A 16,103-nucleotide genomic window follows, 5' to 3' on the forward strand; every position below is an offset into this window, starting at 1 on the left:
TCTGTGTCCTTCGGTTGGTTTGTTTTCATTAAGCATGGGATTTGTTTGGGTTCCCAGAGGTGTCCCTGTGTCTCTGGGGCTGGACCGTCTGCTCCTGGCCAGTTCATTTCAAGTTTCTGGCCAGGCGTTCTCCAGGCTCCCGTGGGTATGATGTTTGCCCCTTCTCGCAAGTCACTGTTCCACCCTCCCTAGCACTTTGCCTCTAGGGTGGCTCTCCCTTCATTTTGCTGCCCCACCCCATCCTCCAAGTTTGTCTTTTTTTCAGCAGAACTGAGGTTGGCAATCCATAAAACAAAACAAAATCTCCTGACTTTTATACATTAAGGTACCTTAAAAAATTAAAAAAACAAAATAAAAAAACACGCCCCCGAAAGCCCCAAAAAACAACAACAACAAAAAAGACAAATAAACAAAAACAAAACAAAAAAACAAAAAAAACCCAAGCCCATCCCACCCCAAAGATTCTGGAATGTATTTTGATAACACACAATATGCAAATTTCTACACTTTGCCCCATTTTTTAAAAACTAGCACGGCACTCACTGGGTTTTTAGTATATAAAAAAAACTCAACTTTCTATAAACATACAGCACATGACCAAATTTCCAACTAATGTACATAAGTGCGACCTCGGGATAGGTGTCAGAGAATAGCTATTCGCATGGGGCTCTTTTCGTGGTCCTCTAACAAGTCTATTTACAGCAGCTGCCAGGATGTTTGTGGACTTTCTGGTGAACATAATTGGTAAACAGATTTCTATAATGCTCCTTCTTTTAAAGACATTTTTATCTTAGGCTCCTGCACTCTGGCTCTTAGCTCAACTGAAGTTTTCTGTTGACAATATACTGTCTACTAAAACCTGCTTATGCTGTTGAGGGTCACCTTGCAAACTCTGAGCTGTTGTGTGCCTGTTGCTTTTGTACATACACGCACACAAACAGATAAGGCGGGGTAAAGTGGAAGGGCATCTTTCTGTGGGCAGGATCAATGGCCAAATGTTTCTTGTTATAAGCTGGGTCTTTCCAGCTGGTTGTACCATTTTGCAGGTGATGAGAAATTAGTTTGATCAAAAATGGCTTTAGTTAGTTGAGGTATAAAATGGCTTTTAGGACTTGGGATATAATTAGCTTTTTTGATTGGCTGCAAGTGATAACAGTGCTCGGTTAATGCAGGGAACTAACATTTGTCGTCCGTACATTCCATTTCCTAACTGCACCGAGACATTCCAGGTTGTAGGTTTCTAGGGCATGCCCCGCTTCCTTGGGGGCTTATAGTCACGCAACTGTCAATATTTTTTGCTGATTAATGCAGCATGCAAGAAAATCTTCCCCAAATACACCATGTTCTATTGCTGCAGCAGTACTTATTGATGTCTGTTCAAAAACTGCAGGTACCCATGAGGTACTGGAGCAGGTTAAAACACGTTTCGGGCATTGACCTCAAGCCTCACTTCACAGAAACTCCCTCGTATTTGGTTTGAGTTTCCTTGGGGTATTAATGTTATCATAGTTAGCGGGAGGGACCTCCAAGCCAGGTATGGGATTCAAATGTTGTTCTTCTTCACTTCAGATCCAAGTCAAACTCATGATACTCTTTCTTTTCCTTTGCTATAATGCTAGCTTCAGATTGCACGTCCTGTCTGTCACATTTCAGTTTTCCAGTAACTCCTAAGACGCCAGTAATCCTGTCCTTATAAATGCCTATTTTGTATACATAATTGGCCTTGGGAATGGCACTGTGGAATGCAAGTTTTTAGTGCCACAACTTACAGAAGTTCTGTGATCCTGGGATTTTCTCTCTTAGTTAGAAGAGAGGCTCTGGAAGAATTGGCCATGCGAAGAAGGGATTTGGATTTTTGGTACCACTCGTAGCAGAGGCTTTTCTGAGGGCAACTGTCAGCATTCCAGCTACTGAACAGCAGTGTGTGTCTATAAATAAGAGAGATGAGTCTCGTGTGTTTAAATTCTTTCAGGGGTTAGGAACAACACAACCCAGTGAAGAAGTGCAGGCTGGATGGAAGCCCTGGAGGGTGTCTGATGAAATACAGAGCAACACATGAAGCAAAAATCTGCTTTGACAAAGAACTATTAACTTGCCTTTGTAGCTTGCCATGTTCACAATAGTTGGCAACTTAGTTGGTTAACAATAACATGCAGCAAGGAGCGAGGCACCAGAAAGCCTGACTCTACCCAGAAGACATGGGGTCAGAAGTAAAGACCAGGACTGATGGTTTGAGGAAAATGCAAAAAGAAGCTAACGGATACAGGAAAGAAGTCTGCCTTTAATCATCTGTCGCTGCGAGGCAGAAACCACATCCTTGCACTCCTCTCAACCCCACTGAAGGTAGGTCCTATATAGACACTAGAAAGCTGTATGCAGTATGGCTAGCCCAGCACACAGCATCTGTTGCCGATCCACTGAACTTTGGATCTTGCAAATTAGTCACTGAATGGCCCAAGATCATTTAAATGATGTTTTAGTGCAGCTTTCCTCATCCTCTCCAGAGTGTTGAGTAAACAGTGAGTGTGTTCCTGGAGATGAGCCATTTAAATACAGTCAGATGGGGAGAAAGTCGAAATGGTTAGGGACCTGCTCCAGCATTTTATTGGGATGGGCGAGGATTGTTACCACGCCCCTCTAGATAAATTGTATAAACCCCACTGGGTTCATGACCCAGATGTAATGTGTTATTCCCAGCTGGGTTTATATGAACATTGCACGGCGCGGGATCAGGGGTGGGAGAGAGGAAAGAGTGCTGTATGTTACAGAAAAGCAGGAGGCAAATCTGAAAAAAAAAAGGAGGCTTAGAGAGAATCCACCTGCAAAATAAAAAAGCACAGAAATGCGAAGAGGAGGGACCAAGAAATCTACCCATCGGAAAAGCACCAGGTGGTGGTGAAAAGGGAGGGTGACAAAGTCCGCTGGGCATGTACTTCTCTTGGCAAGCTGGGAAACAGAGTTGGGTGGATAAGGGCACAAGAGTCTCTCTTCCACTCTATAGCAGAGCATTATATAGGTTTATGCTTCCTGCTCTCAGGCCATTCCTACAGCCCTCTGCCTGCCCAGTGCATGGTACACACTCCAGTTTTGTGCAGCACTGTGTCTAACGCGCCTCTGGCATCCTCATTTGTCACTCCACTCTTCACTTGACGGGAGACAGCCGTGACAGGCGCCTTCAGCACAAGTCTCGGCTTCAGTCCTCTCGTGTTCTAGCAGCAGAAGGACCCAGTTCTGAAAGCGACAGGAGACCCAGCCAGGCCAGAAACAGGCTCAGCTACAGCCCCACCAGGCAGGGCACCTTCCTCTCATGGCAATGCCGACCTACATGGCCACTCTCCCTCCCCACCTGGCTCAAACTCGCTGAGCGAAAGAAGGTCACGGTTCAGTTCTCACGGCTGTATCAGACAGTGTCCGGCCTAAACACCGTCCACGCCAGCCCTCTGCATGCACAAGAGACAAATCTGCTGTGGCTATTGGATGCAAGTGGTTTTCGGTCAGGCCCACACCACCGAGTCAGGGTCTAGTTGGTCCCTAAGAGGAAAACTGAGTACTGCGCATTCCTGCTCCCAATTTCTCCTATCCCTGCTCAGCAATTCGCTATTACCCTTTCCAAAGGTCTCAGCTGGAAGCATTTAAAGCATCCATCAAATCCCACCCGTGCTGAGCAACACCCCTGCCTGCTTCTTCCTTGCTGTGAGGTCCCATCAGCAGTGTGGGGACTGGAGAGCTTTACAGTTAACGTTCATCTGTTTTTTAAACACCTTCTTATATTTGGTCAAAGTTCTTATGGTCCCCAAATTACATCACCCTTCATGATCAGCTTGGTTACTCTTTCTATACAATGTCCACCAACTTACTACTGTAAGAAAGAAGGGGGCAAAGAAAAAATATATTTTACAACAGAAAAGCAATTCAGCGTTGGCAGTGCCAACTACTGAGATCAATGGAAAGTCATTAAGTGTGGGCAATCTGCCAAGCTGACCAGGTGGGCTGGAGGGAGGGCATGATAAATGTATTCAACCCATTGTCTCTGGCAATGAAGGAGTCACGGTTAAAGAGTCTGGGTTGGCATCTTAGAATAGTGCTCAGTAAAGAACTGGATACATGGAGAGCCCTCTCCCCTCTCTCCCATCTCCTTCCCAGCTTGAGTTGGTGTGGGGTGGAGGAGATTTGGGAAGGAGTGGAGTCAGGGCAGAGGTGGAACCCTGGAAGGCTGCTGGCGGTGTTTTCTCCAGTGGTACCAGGTTGCTGGAATGGGTTGTTGGCACAGATAGACTCTTCAGTACGCCTGGCCTGTCTCTACTGGTAGAAGGCCCAGCACTGCTGAATGTTCTCCCAGCTTCATCCTGCGCTGGGTAGACAGGCTCACATTCTTGGCCAAGTAGTCAACAGCAGCTGGGGAGAAAAAGGAGGGCAAAAATCCAGTTAAAAGAGGGTAAGAAACAAACGCTGCCATGGGGGGAATCGCTGATGGGCATGGCCATGGAGGGAGTTGCAGACACATGTGCCCCAACATGGGGAGCAGTCACAGACAGATAAGTTCTGTCACAGGTAGAGTTGCCGAGCAGTCCCGCTGCAGAGAGAGCTGCAGACAGGCTGGCCTGGCTGTGGGGTCAGGTGCTGACACACAGGCCCTGCCATGGGCAGGGGAATCACAGCTGGATGGACCCAGGCCCTTCTAGAGCAGCCTGACACAGCAGCAGTCCCTGCTGGAGCTAAATGCAGCTGTTACATTCACAGAACTTAGCACACGTTGCCACAGATTCACTCCTGTTCCCCAAGTCTGCTGCAAATGTCTGGAAGAGCGCTAGCATTCACCGTCTCTCACAGACAACACACTCTCCTGGGCCGTGGCTTAAGGATGAAGGCTAAGGAGAATGACAGCTGGTAGGAGCGCTGGGCAAGTGCAGAGATCTCCATGCTCAACTCCCTGTGTTACTTCATGGCCACAGAGCCAACGGCTGATCTGAATTACACCGGAGTAAATTATTCCACTGGTTTCAGTGAAGCTAGCTCGGTGTCAATGAGAGGAGAATCTGACCCGCACACTGTATGTTGATACAGCTCCGATCATTTCACTCCCTGCCTCCTCTCTCTACTTCTGGGAGAAGCTTCTGTTGATCATCTTCACCATGACATTGGCAGCTCCCAGGGTGAACTGGGAACTCCATATCCCAAGTTGTGACCAAGTTCTGGACCAACAGACTGCCCCCGTGGATGGCAGGGGAAGAGGGGTGGGGCAGGATGGTGACAGTGCTCATTAGCGGAGCTTCCGTCAAAGTCTCTCCCTCTCACTAGCTATAATGTCTCAAATTAGATTAATAAAGAACTGGCAGGAGATGCACCATCGGTGCCAATGAGTAAACAAATTTCAGCCATCAACAGCTTGTCAGATGCCTGCCCCAAAGGGGGTCCCTTCCAGACACAAATTCTTATTAGACTTGTCATATCTATTAGAATTCCTTTCACGCTTCTGCGTTCCATCACCGGCATCATTAGCGTGGCACTGGCCTCTGGGAATGGGAAGGACCAAGTTAATCTTGTACCCCTGCTCCACACCGGCTGGGACAGAACACACTGTGTGTTGCCTCTCTGTGTGATTGCATACGGCTTGGTACACGCAAGTGGCAAATGGACACTGGCACAGGGTAAAGTTAGAGTGAAGTGTGAAGGGCAGCATGAAGCTTGTTAGGGAGCTCATTCTCTGAGGGGGAAGCAATGGACTCTGATGGCACTAGACGACCGGGATGTGGGGGTGGATGGAGGGAAAATCCTGGAAGAATGAAATTCCTATGTTCCTAGTTTGCTTGGCCCTAAGGCTTAGTCCTGTGTACTGTGTGCTGGGGTGCATATGTCCCAGGTGGTTGTGTGTTCGTGAAATGGGCTAGGAGACCCCATTCATTCCTGACTAAGGTGACCACACTACCCTATTGCAAATATGGGACACTGGCCTCCAGGCATGGGTACTGCTGTTCCATGTCAGGGTTCCTCAGAGTAGAGGGCAGCTGCCCCACAGTGAGGCACCAGGGATGGGGGCTCTACAGCCTCCTGATGAGGGGGAGTGGAGGATGGGGGCTCCACAACATCCCAGTGGGGGGGGCAGAGAACGAAGAGGCCTCCCCGTGGCAGAGCTCACCGGCTGTGGGAGCTGCCTCTGTGCGGCGCCAGGGAATGGGGCAGCAGCTGCTCAGCGAAGGAGCTCCCCAGCAGTGGGGGCTGCCTCCTTGAGACACCAGGCGCCAGAGAACAGGAGCCCCATGAAATGAGGGACAATTAGTCCATTTTCTTACAAAAAAAAGTCAGGACGCCTGTGAGACAGATAAATAAGGGACTGTCCTGGGAAAAACAGGGTGGACAGTCCCCCTTTTCCTGACTCCTCGCCCTATTGCCTATACAATGCCCAATATGATTGCCCAGTACTGCCGGGTGGGGTTGGGAGAGCATTCATATCTAAGCCTGTGCTAGTTTTGTGCTGCCGTCCTATGTACATCCCACAGATGTTGCTGTTTGTGCAAGACACGGACTCCGCCATGCACCTGTGGAGGGAGGCAAAGCAAGGCGAGCTGGGGGCATTATTTTTCCAGGGAATTAGTATATTCTAAAGGTTGGTCAGAAACTGCTCTTCCTTTTCTAGGCAAAGTGCAGTGATGGAAATTAAACCCCACCAACCAACCAACGAAAGCCACATGACCCCCCCATTTTGCTCTCTTGGGAGGGAGGGTTCTCTGCTGGAAATCGGAGTTGTGTTGTGTTGGTTTCATGTAGAGTGGAAATCAAAACAAAAAGAAACACATAAATGTGTTTGAGCCCACACGCATATGTGTGCATGCCTTGTGCTGAATACCCACAATTCTCCCTGGCTGTACCAGGTGTTGCATGGGCTCAGTCTCTCTAAGACAGGTGGATCATGTTCTCTATGGACTTGCTCCAAAGCCTGTTGAAATCAAAGGGATTTTGAGCATCATATAGATAACGGATTTTGCAGTTTCAAATGCCCCTCGTCTTGTGCACATAACACTGACCGGTGCCACAGTTGCCACCCAGCTGCTCCCTGAAAGGCAGGAGTATCACACAGGGAACACTCGGATTTCACTGGCCCTCGTCTACAAGACCATTCATCTGAATGGGAGTGACTCCCATTCACAGAAATGGGAAGAAGTAGTGGAAGTTCAGTGAGAGAGAGAGAGGGAGTGTGTGTGTGTGTGTGTGAAAAACCCTCCCTTCACTTCAGGAACAGGAAGGGACCTTTTGTGGTTGGCTACCTGAATGTCTCTGGAGAGTACTCCCCATCTGTTCTGTCAGTCATATGAGATTTTCTGCTGGGCACTGAATGCTTGGGAGCCGGGTTCTGACTGAAATAAACCAGAGACCGTTCCCACTGCAAACTGAGGCCAGAGGATTGAATCATAACCTCAGAACTGGACTCTGAAATTTCATGAAAGTCTAAATGCTCTGCAGAAAAGAGGGAGACGTGAGACAGGAGCAGAGAAGGGGAGGCGAATCGAAGACTCTCAAGGGACTTGAGAGGACGGTTTCATGAACACAGAGAGCCCCAGATAAAAATCCCAGCAGCCAAAGAAGACAAGCGTTTCTTTCTCTTTTCTCTCCTTTTTGATCTTTCTCTGGTCTTTTCTCAACTCCTTTTTATTTTAAAATTTTATTCCTCCTCCACCCCCCTTTTTTTTTTACACACACAGGGTGTGACTAACGTCCTGCCCAAAGGGATCTTTATTGGAAATACATGGTATTGGAATTTGTTTTAGATTTTTATCAATAGCACGTGTGTCCAGCCTTGCGTCCAGAGGTGAGGGGAAGGTCAAGGGGTCACAGATCAAGCTCCCTAAAAACAAAAAGAGGAGGGGCAAGGGGGAAGCTGCTATTGATCCCGTCTGCTGCCACAGCCGGTTCTCATTTAGCCATAGAAGTTAAAGACATTAAAGGGCTGTGACGGAGAGGGGAATAAAGAGCCACCATGGAATGGAAGGAAAGGTCACTGAGGACAAGCCATAGGCAAGCTGGAGAGCTTGGGGAGGAAGAGGATGCACCTTTAACCCATTGCGGGTCACTCTCTCACAACACACACTTATTATTAGTTTAACACCGGCAGGTGAGCCCTTTGCCAGGGTCTCCAGTGTTTGTCTGACCCAGTCAGTCTAGAGGCAAAGCAGACCCTTCCAACTGCTGTCTTTTGGGCCTGGGCCACAGTCCCTTGAAAGATTCCACTTGACTTCAATGAGCCTTGGCTCCAGGGGCAGACCCGTGACACCAGCCTCACCCAAGAGGCAGGTTAGGGCACTCACCATCCCCTGCACTCTGGCTTGGATGCAGCGATGACCCCTTCCCCCAACCTTCAAATGTTGGGGGATCAAGTAAGTCAAAGCTGGGTTTTGTTCCAGAGCTACATTTCACTAAAGCTTGAGTGTGTTCACACACTAGATCCTGACTCTGGCATCACTCTCATTTTCCTAGAACCAAATCCTGTCTGACAAGCTTTTGCCAAATGAACCCTAATTCCTGTATTGCCCAGTGCTGGTAGCAAGAGTCACCGACTCTGACACAACACCTTGTTGGGTGGCTGGCATCCCTTTGCCCCATGCATGCACAAACACACACACACTCTTTCAGCATTTTTCTTAACTGAAGCAATAAGTGAGATTTCATGGACCAGGCCTGCTTTGGTAGCAATGAAGGTGGTGGGAAGAGGCATAGAAGGCCCAGTGGCTGTGAAGCACTAAGGTTTGGAACTGTCACCAGGCTTGGAACAATCACTTCAATTCCACAAGGGCTGGAACTCCTGCATATATCACCTGTGAAACACACACAGGCCTGGCAATGTCACCTTGTCAGCATGGATTTAAAAAAACAAAACAAAACTCTATATCAGCCATTGGATGATGATTTCCCTTGATCTGAAGGGGAATTCAAGAAGGGATGTTTCATGAGAATCTGGAGACAGGCAGTGTGGTCATAACATCACAATCCTTTCTCTACAGTCAGCAATTTCTGAATGTTGGGAAAAGCATTTTAACTCCGTTCATCCAACCATCCATCTCCATCCTGGAGGGAATGGCAATGATAATTCCTATGCAAATTTTGAAGGGTGTGGTTGCATTCAAAGCAGCTGAAATTCCACAACTTACCTACACTTTGTGGACCTGCTGATATGGTATGGAGCGCATAATGAAAAGGCAAGAGAATTCTCTCTCTTGGTTTTGTTTCTTTGTTGATTAGATTCTCTTCCCAATCAGTTTGCATGTGTACTGGCAGAGTGATCATGTATCTACCTCTGTGTGTTTGGCATGAGTTTCCTCTATTTGATGAAACCCCAAAGCTGTGAGTATTTGTCACCTTCAGCATCTAGCTAGTGGAAACTTTGCTCATTTGCATGACTTAATACACCATAATTAAAGCAGAATTTAACATCTTTTAAAAGATAAAATGCAAGTTCCTGACAAATGGGTCCCAATACGAGCTGAAGGAAAACCAATGCAAAGTTGCCCTCCTGAGTTTTCAGAGACTGAAACAATGGCTCGGAGAGGTATAAAATCCTTGGTGCCCTACGAATCTCGTCAGACCATCAAACTAAAACGATCACACTTTAACATCAAGATGAGCTGACGCACAGCTGATCATTTTAGCAGATGGAATGTGCACGGGGGTAGGATAGAAGCCTTGGGTGGTTGGGCACAGGTGATTCTGTAAGGAAACATAGACAGAAGAGCAGCAGAGGCTTAAGGGCATGCTACATGGAGGGCAGGCAAGAAAGTACATTATGTTGTTTCACATGCCTGACGGGAGGCACTGATGGACCCTGCAGGGATCCTGCCTAACGCTCCTTGGACAGAAGCAAGGTCCCCACCAGGACCTGTTAGGGGGCAGGAGTAGCAGATGGGAAAGCAGGGGGATCCTGGAGAGCCCCATCTTTCTCCCACAACATAAATCTTTTTTTTTAATGTCTTTCATTCAGAATTTTCGAATAGATGGAAAGTCACCCTATACAGAGCACAGCTAGAGAAAGATGGTATCTATTTGCTCAGTGCCAAGAGAATGATTCTCTGTACAGACATCCATGGGAATCCAGTCCTGTGGGTAAAGCCAATACCCCATCTGACTGCTGGTTGCTCTGTGCCTGCTCCCCTTGCATCTAGCTCTGCTTAAGCCCAGCCAACTCAGGTGGGATAGATACTCACTTTGTCCATACTGTCCGTACTGGTAGCTGGCCACGGGGTCCACACTATAACCGGTGGTGCTGTAGGTGGGAGGGCAGTAGGACTGCGAGGTGGGGAGGCTGTCAACAGACTTGATGGAGTCACTCCGCTGGCTGCAGCTGGCGGAAATGGAATTGGTGGTGTCCAAACCACCGTGGAGGGGAGAGATGGAGAAGTCAGCCTGCGGCTGTGGTGGAACCCCACTCGGGTTGCTCAGGATGCTCATGACCTGGAGAAGCAAAGGGGGAAAACATGTCCATGGGCACATGAAGAGAGCACGCTTAGACACAGCAAGATCTGCTTCCACATGGACTAGGGACAGCCGATATAGATGGTCAAAGGCCCTGGGGCATGAAGTGAATAAATAAAATCCCAGGGGAATGAAGTGAAATAAAGATCAGTTCTCATGAGATTACTGTTCCTTTGGGCTTCCATCTCGACCCCTAATAACCTCCCAGTTTTGGATCCAACATGAAAGAGCTCATCCTCCTCTCCCCCTACCACCAGGAGTGCAGGTAAGGGATTGGAGTTATATGGCTGCCCAGCCTGTCAAATATTATATACTTGGTTGTAAAATGGAATTAAGGCTGCAACTGTTGGGACCATAAACAAACTTGCTTCAGTTTATGGAGAAGACGCCTGTGAGAAGAGACCTGTAGGGCTAGGAACTGGGGTCCTGATCCTGCAAACACTTGTGCACCTGCTTAACTTGACTACCACCTGCACTCTGAGTGAAATCAGTGAGGTTACACGAGTGGAAGTGCTTACAGGCCGGGAGCCCACATGAGGCCCGGAGAGGCGGCTGATGGATATGGACTGATCTTGTCACCTGTAACTGGCTAAGTGCAGGCTTGCGGTGTTTGTGCTGGCAGCTCTCTGGGAGGCTGGCGGTCACCTCGGGAGGCCAGTGTGGAGCTCGAAAGCCGAAAGGTTGAAAATCTCCAAATTTAGCATAACCTTATTGACATCAATTAAAGTGGCAAATTGAAAATACTTCCAGCCTGGCAAGCGGCAGAATGAGCCCTTTATCCCCTGCCGGTGGCCTGGGGAGTTATTGTGTGGAAGGTTCATTCTTTGGAATGACACAAGGAGGGATTCCATAGAATAGCTATTTCCCTCCCTACTCAACCCCATCAGCCTCCTCCCCTCCATCCCCGCCCCGCTCTTAGTCAGGCGCTCCTCCTGAATGGTCCATTCGCTTTTTCACCCTCCCCCTCTCCGGGAAGGACTCAGGAATCCAGCTAAGGTCTTTTCCCTTGTCGTAGTGTCTCCTCCTGACTCAGGGAGGCTGAATCCCAGCTCGGGGATTTGTCTGAGTGCTGGATTCATAGATCAGCATGGCTGGACCCCGGTGAAGAAGGGGTGTGGGAATTGGAGAGGGGGTCATCTTATCAGCTGGCAAATCAGTATAACCCGGACCCCTGGCGTCTATTGGGCTGGAGATTCAGAATCCCTCCTCTTCCTCATATTTCAGCCCCTGGCTTTGTGAACCTGGGAACTCTCCAGCATGACATAGTATACTGTAGCCCTGCAGATACTATATGGAGCTATGTAGCCCAGGGTGTTAGATGTGTCACTGAAAGCTTGTTAAATTTTACCCACAACATTTTTGGAAAGGGACATAAACCCTCCTCCTCCTGCTTCTTGTCTTACACCAATCTCTAGCTGTTGGGGATTAGCAGGGAAATGTCTCTGGGAGCAGGTCATCTATCCTATAACTGCTCCTGCAGAGTTTCTGGCACCTTCCTCTGACCTAGCAGGGACAGGTCGTGGGACTAGATAGATGACTGGTCTAGGCTGGAATTGCAGTTCCTACATTCTTAGGCCTAAGCTTTCCATCCTCTGGCTCCAGGGGGATGCTGCAGCCTCTTGTTCTGTGTACGCATCAGAAAAGGGGGCTCTTCGCCCTGGGATGCCAGAGGTTTCAATCACCTTTACCCCACTGTGGAGAGCACAGGGCCCTCACTCCTCCAGACCTCTAACTGTCTTTGGGAGCTCAGCTGATTTCAGAGGATGGGAGGGATGGTGGTGTCCAACTCCTCTGGTGGAAATGGCTAAATTCCACTTTAAGCAACGGACTGCATGCTAGTGTGGTCAAGGATAGAATCTGGCCTCTAAATGCCCAGTGAACTTATGGTTACTATTGGATCCTTCAGCAAAATATGTCTCCCATTCAGCAGCTACTATTTCTGCCCTTCATTTTTCTTCTTTCCCTAACCTCCATTCTCCCTTTCTTCCTCGTCTTTGTGTCTCTTCTCTGCCCCCGCCCCGCATGTTTTCTTACAGCACCTGTTTCCAACACCCAGGAGTTCGCTCCTACCCGCTTCTTCTTTCCAGCTGCTAAAATGCTCAGCTATGCAGTCGCTCATCTTGACGTGAAAGTGTGATCGCTGTAGTTTGGCTTGTCTAATGAGATTTATAGGGAACACGGGATCAACGTTGCCTCTATTCTTTTCCACCCATGTGTGGAGTTTTTCCTTCCATGTGTGGAATAAATTTTATGTGCATTGGCACATGTGCACCACCAGTACAAACAAGAAACTGGCTCTGGGTGCTCTGCTAATCAGCTGGGCAGCATTAGAAGACTCTTCTGAGTGGATGCACAACAGCCCAGCTTACTAGAAATACTGCTGAGGATTTTACACCTCTTTGAGCTATTATTTCAGGTTTTGAGAAGACCCAGGAAAGCAACATTGCTTTGGTTTTCCTTCAGTCATACTTGTACATGTTATTCACCATCACAGGGGTTAGGATCTTACTTTTTCCCTTTAAAAAGATGCTGAGATTGTGCTTTAAGTGGAAGCTGAATAGCTCATGCAAGCTGCATAAATATTTTAGGCAGTCTAGATTAGGCTGGCAGGTTGGTTGCCACTCCCAGTCTAGTATAGCAGGAGCTTCTTGACTAGGTGAATTGGCTCAGAAGGAATTGATCAGTGAGACAAGTGTCTTGGCTATATATTATTATACATACATCAAGGATGCCCGTCCCAGGCATATGCAGGTCCAGATTGAGATATTAATTTCAATTCACAACCAGGATCAGCTGTTTTAGAGCTAGAACTATCACACTCAAATGGCTTCTGTTAACTATTTTTGGAAAGCAACAACTGAGCTTACTGAAGGCTAAGATACTCCCTCCTTTTCCCTCCTCTGCTCCTTAGTAGCTGTCCAGGCCTTGCAGTGCTGTATTAGTGAAGACTTGGTCAGAGTATAAAGTCAGCAATGTTTCATGTACAAATCATGCGGGCATTGAATTGCTTCTTTCACTTTGACTTTGAGGGACTGTATGAGCTTTGAAAAATGGAAGGTGAAGCTAAGGGTCTGACCCTCACTTGCATTCTGGCAGCTTGAAGGGCCATACTAGATAAATTCTTAGAGGATAGGTCCACCAATGGCTATTAGCCAGGGTGGGCGTGGCTTGTGTCCCTGGCCTCTCTTTGTCAAAGACTGGAAATGGGTGACAGGAGACAGATTGCTTAATGACTACCTATTCTATTCACTCCCTCAGGGGCACCTGACATTGGCCACTAGCAGAAGACAGGACCCTGGGCTAGATGGACCTTTGGTCCGATCCAGTGTGGCTGGTCTTATGTTCTTGTTTACAAAAATGGTCTTAGCGTACACAGGATTCAGACCCACAGTTTCCCCAGCCAGTGAAAGCTGAAACTGGAGAAAAGCCTGCACGAATCCCTGTAAAAAAACAAAACCCGAGTTTCTTGCAGCTGAAGAAAGAACTTGTGTGCTCAATTCCCAGCTCTGCTACTGACTCTTTGTGAGAGCTTGGGAAAGCCACTTCAGTTCTCTAAAGTTTTCATGCTGCCAAAAGGGACTGATGCTATGTCACAAGGGTGTCAAGTTCCTGAGTTAATGCATGCCTCTAAAGAGCCCAGAGATCCCAGGACACAAGATGCTATGGTACAGGAGTGCAATTACTGTTACATTAGAAACCAGGAAGGTCTCAGCGTATCAGCATCCAGAAGAGACGGCAGCATGATTCTGAAGCTCTATGCCCTGAACCATGATGTGGATTCTTGTGCTAGATTCCTACTACAGGGTGTATACAGGTACTCTTCGGCAAAGGACATCATCCAAGAAGGCAGTAGTGTATTCCAGATGGATGCTTCTACATGGGCCTAAGGGAAGGAGGGTGGTATGTTTCAGGTGTTAGGCTGGTACTACCAGCTGTAGAACAGACTAGGAGCGTGAGCTTGGACAGGCCTCTTAACCTCTCCGTTCCGTAGTTCTCCAACTGTGAAATGCTTTTTTGGTTTGTTTTGTCTATTTAGCCTGTGAGCTTTGGGGGGCAGCGATAGTCTCGTCCCATGCATTTATAGCACCCGAGCACATTGGGGAGCCTTTTCACACCTATATGGCAAGAATGGACCTTGGAGTCTGAAACCCCAGCTGACCTCAGCCACCCAACATTGACCACCCGACACAGGAGGGGAGGAAGAAGAGGTCTCCCAGCTGGGGGCAGGCTAGCACTCTCTGGCATTTCACTTCAACTGGTGCAACTCATTTGCCAGCAACCTTTTGAACTTGAGGGAAGTGGAGGGCACAAGGAGTGATCCCTTCCTTAAGAATGCCAAGTCTTTTTACCTTTCCGTTTTCGACCTTGCTTCCCTATAATTTATTGCTTCTTGGTGCATTACCATCACTAACTAAAAATCAATAACCACTCCACATCTGTAAGGTTTTATCTGGAGGGAAATCTGTTACCTGTCAATCATGGCAATGGACAGCTTTCCCTTCCACTCCCTCTTGTCAATCCCCTCTCCCCCAGCAATCTCCCTTTCCTTTGCTGGTGCCCCCAATCAGTCACAGGCTTGGTGTGAGCTTGCACTTAAGGATAAGTCAATAACAGCCATGGCCTCATTTCCACCTTTTAGGAGTCTGCTTGTCATTGTGGGGGGGGCCAGTAGGATTTCAGTGTGTTGGGGCGGTTGAGAGTAAAGTAAAATGGATGAAATAATAGACCCCTCCTTTCTTGCCACTGCCCCCCCACCATCGTGTCTGCAGTCTCCCAGTTCTCCTGCTTCCGCCCCCCGGGACGTCTCATCACTCTCTCCTGTACTTTAAAAGAAGGGGAGTTAAAAAAATGTAATTAATTCCCTCCATTTCTGAGCTGGCCCTCAGGGCCTCTGGCCGTGGAAACGGTAGCAGGGGAAATGTGCACCCTTTATGATAAACGAATGCGGCTTTGGAAAGTGAAGCGCAATTAGGAGCCTCAATCTCTGCAATCAGGGCTCCAGATTTTGAGGTTTGGAGGTTGTGGGGAGGGGGTGTGCGTGTACGTGTTGCATGTAACTTGGAGTGGCAGTGAAGTGATGGGGTGATTGTGTTATGTACCGAAGGGAGTGTGGGGAGGGGAGAGAATATGGGATACGTTTCACCATCAGTAGAAATATGAAGAAAGAAACCCCCAAATATCTCCTCCCTGAAGTTAGGTCTGAAGTCTCCTCCAGCACCCCGAAGCGGGAGTCACTGCCTTTTGGGCCTGTCATATTTTCATTGATGATATTCTCCACCTGATCCCGGCGGCTCTTTGCCAGGGCGGGGAAGTGGCGGGTGTGGGGGCCCAGGAGCAGTTCTTACCCATCTCACTCAGCATGGAAAGGGAATACAAGTTTAGGGTCATCCCACCCTGTGAACCTTAAGCCAAACACTCCTCTGATTCCTTTCCAACACACAAGTGCTTTTGTGCCAACATAAAACTCATGATACCTGACAGAGCTGTGGGTCAGAGAAGGACAACATGGAAATCTTTCAATCTGTCCACTGTAGTATGATTGATCTTTCCTTTGGGAGACCATATCCTGGGGTACACCTCCACACACATGAAAACAAACAGGATCAGGCCATCCACTACCCCTTGCTGTGCAGATGCTGGACATA

The 16,103-nt window shown here is 48.1% G+C and overlaps 1 protein-coding gene across 4 annotated transcripts in view; it reads right to left on the reverse strand.

The window, feature by feature from the left end:
• Positions 1-469: 469 nt before the first annotated feature.
• The window catches only part of PAX7 (paired box 7), a 161,449-nt gene continuing 145,815 nt past the window's right edge, over positions 470-16,103 (reverse strand). For all 4 annotated transcript variants that reach the window (XM_075018086.1, XM_075018084.1, XM_075018085.1 and 1 more), the window contains exons 8-9: positions 10,191-10,437; positions 470-4,395 (exon numbers count right to left, since the gene is read on the reverse strand). In XM_075018086.1, coding sequence (XP_074874187.1) covers positions 4,280-4,395; positions 10,191-10,437 — 363 coding nt within the window. In that variant the 3' untranslated portion in view covers positions 470-4,279. The remainder of the gene's footprint in view (positions 4,396-10,190; positions 10,438-16,103) is intronic.

This window comes from Carettochelys insculpta, chromosome 23, assembly GCF_033958435.1.
Source record: "Carettochelys insculpta isolate YL-2023 chromosome 23, ASM3395843v1, whole genome shotgun sequence".
Lineage (NCBI taxonomy): Eukaryota > Metazoa > Chordata > Testudines > Carettochelyidae > Carettochelys > Carettochelys insculpta.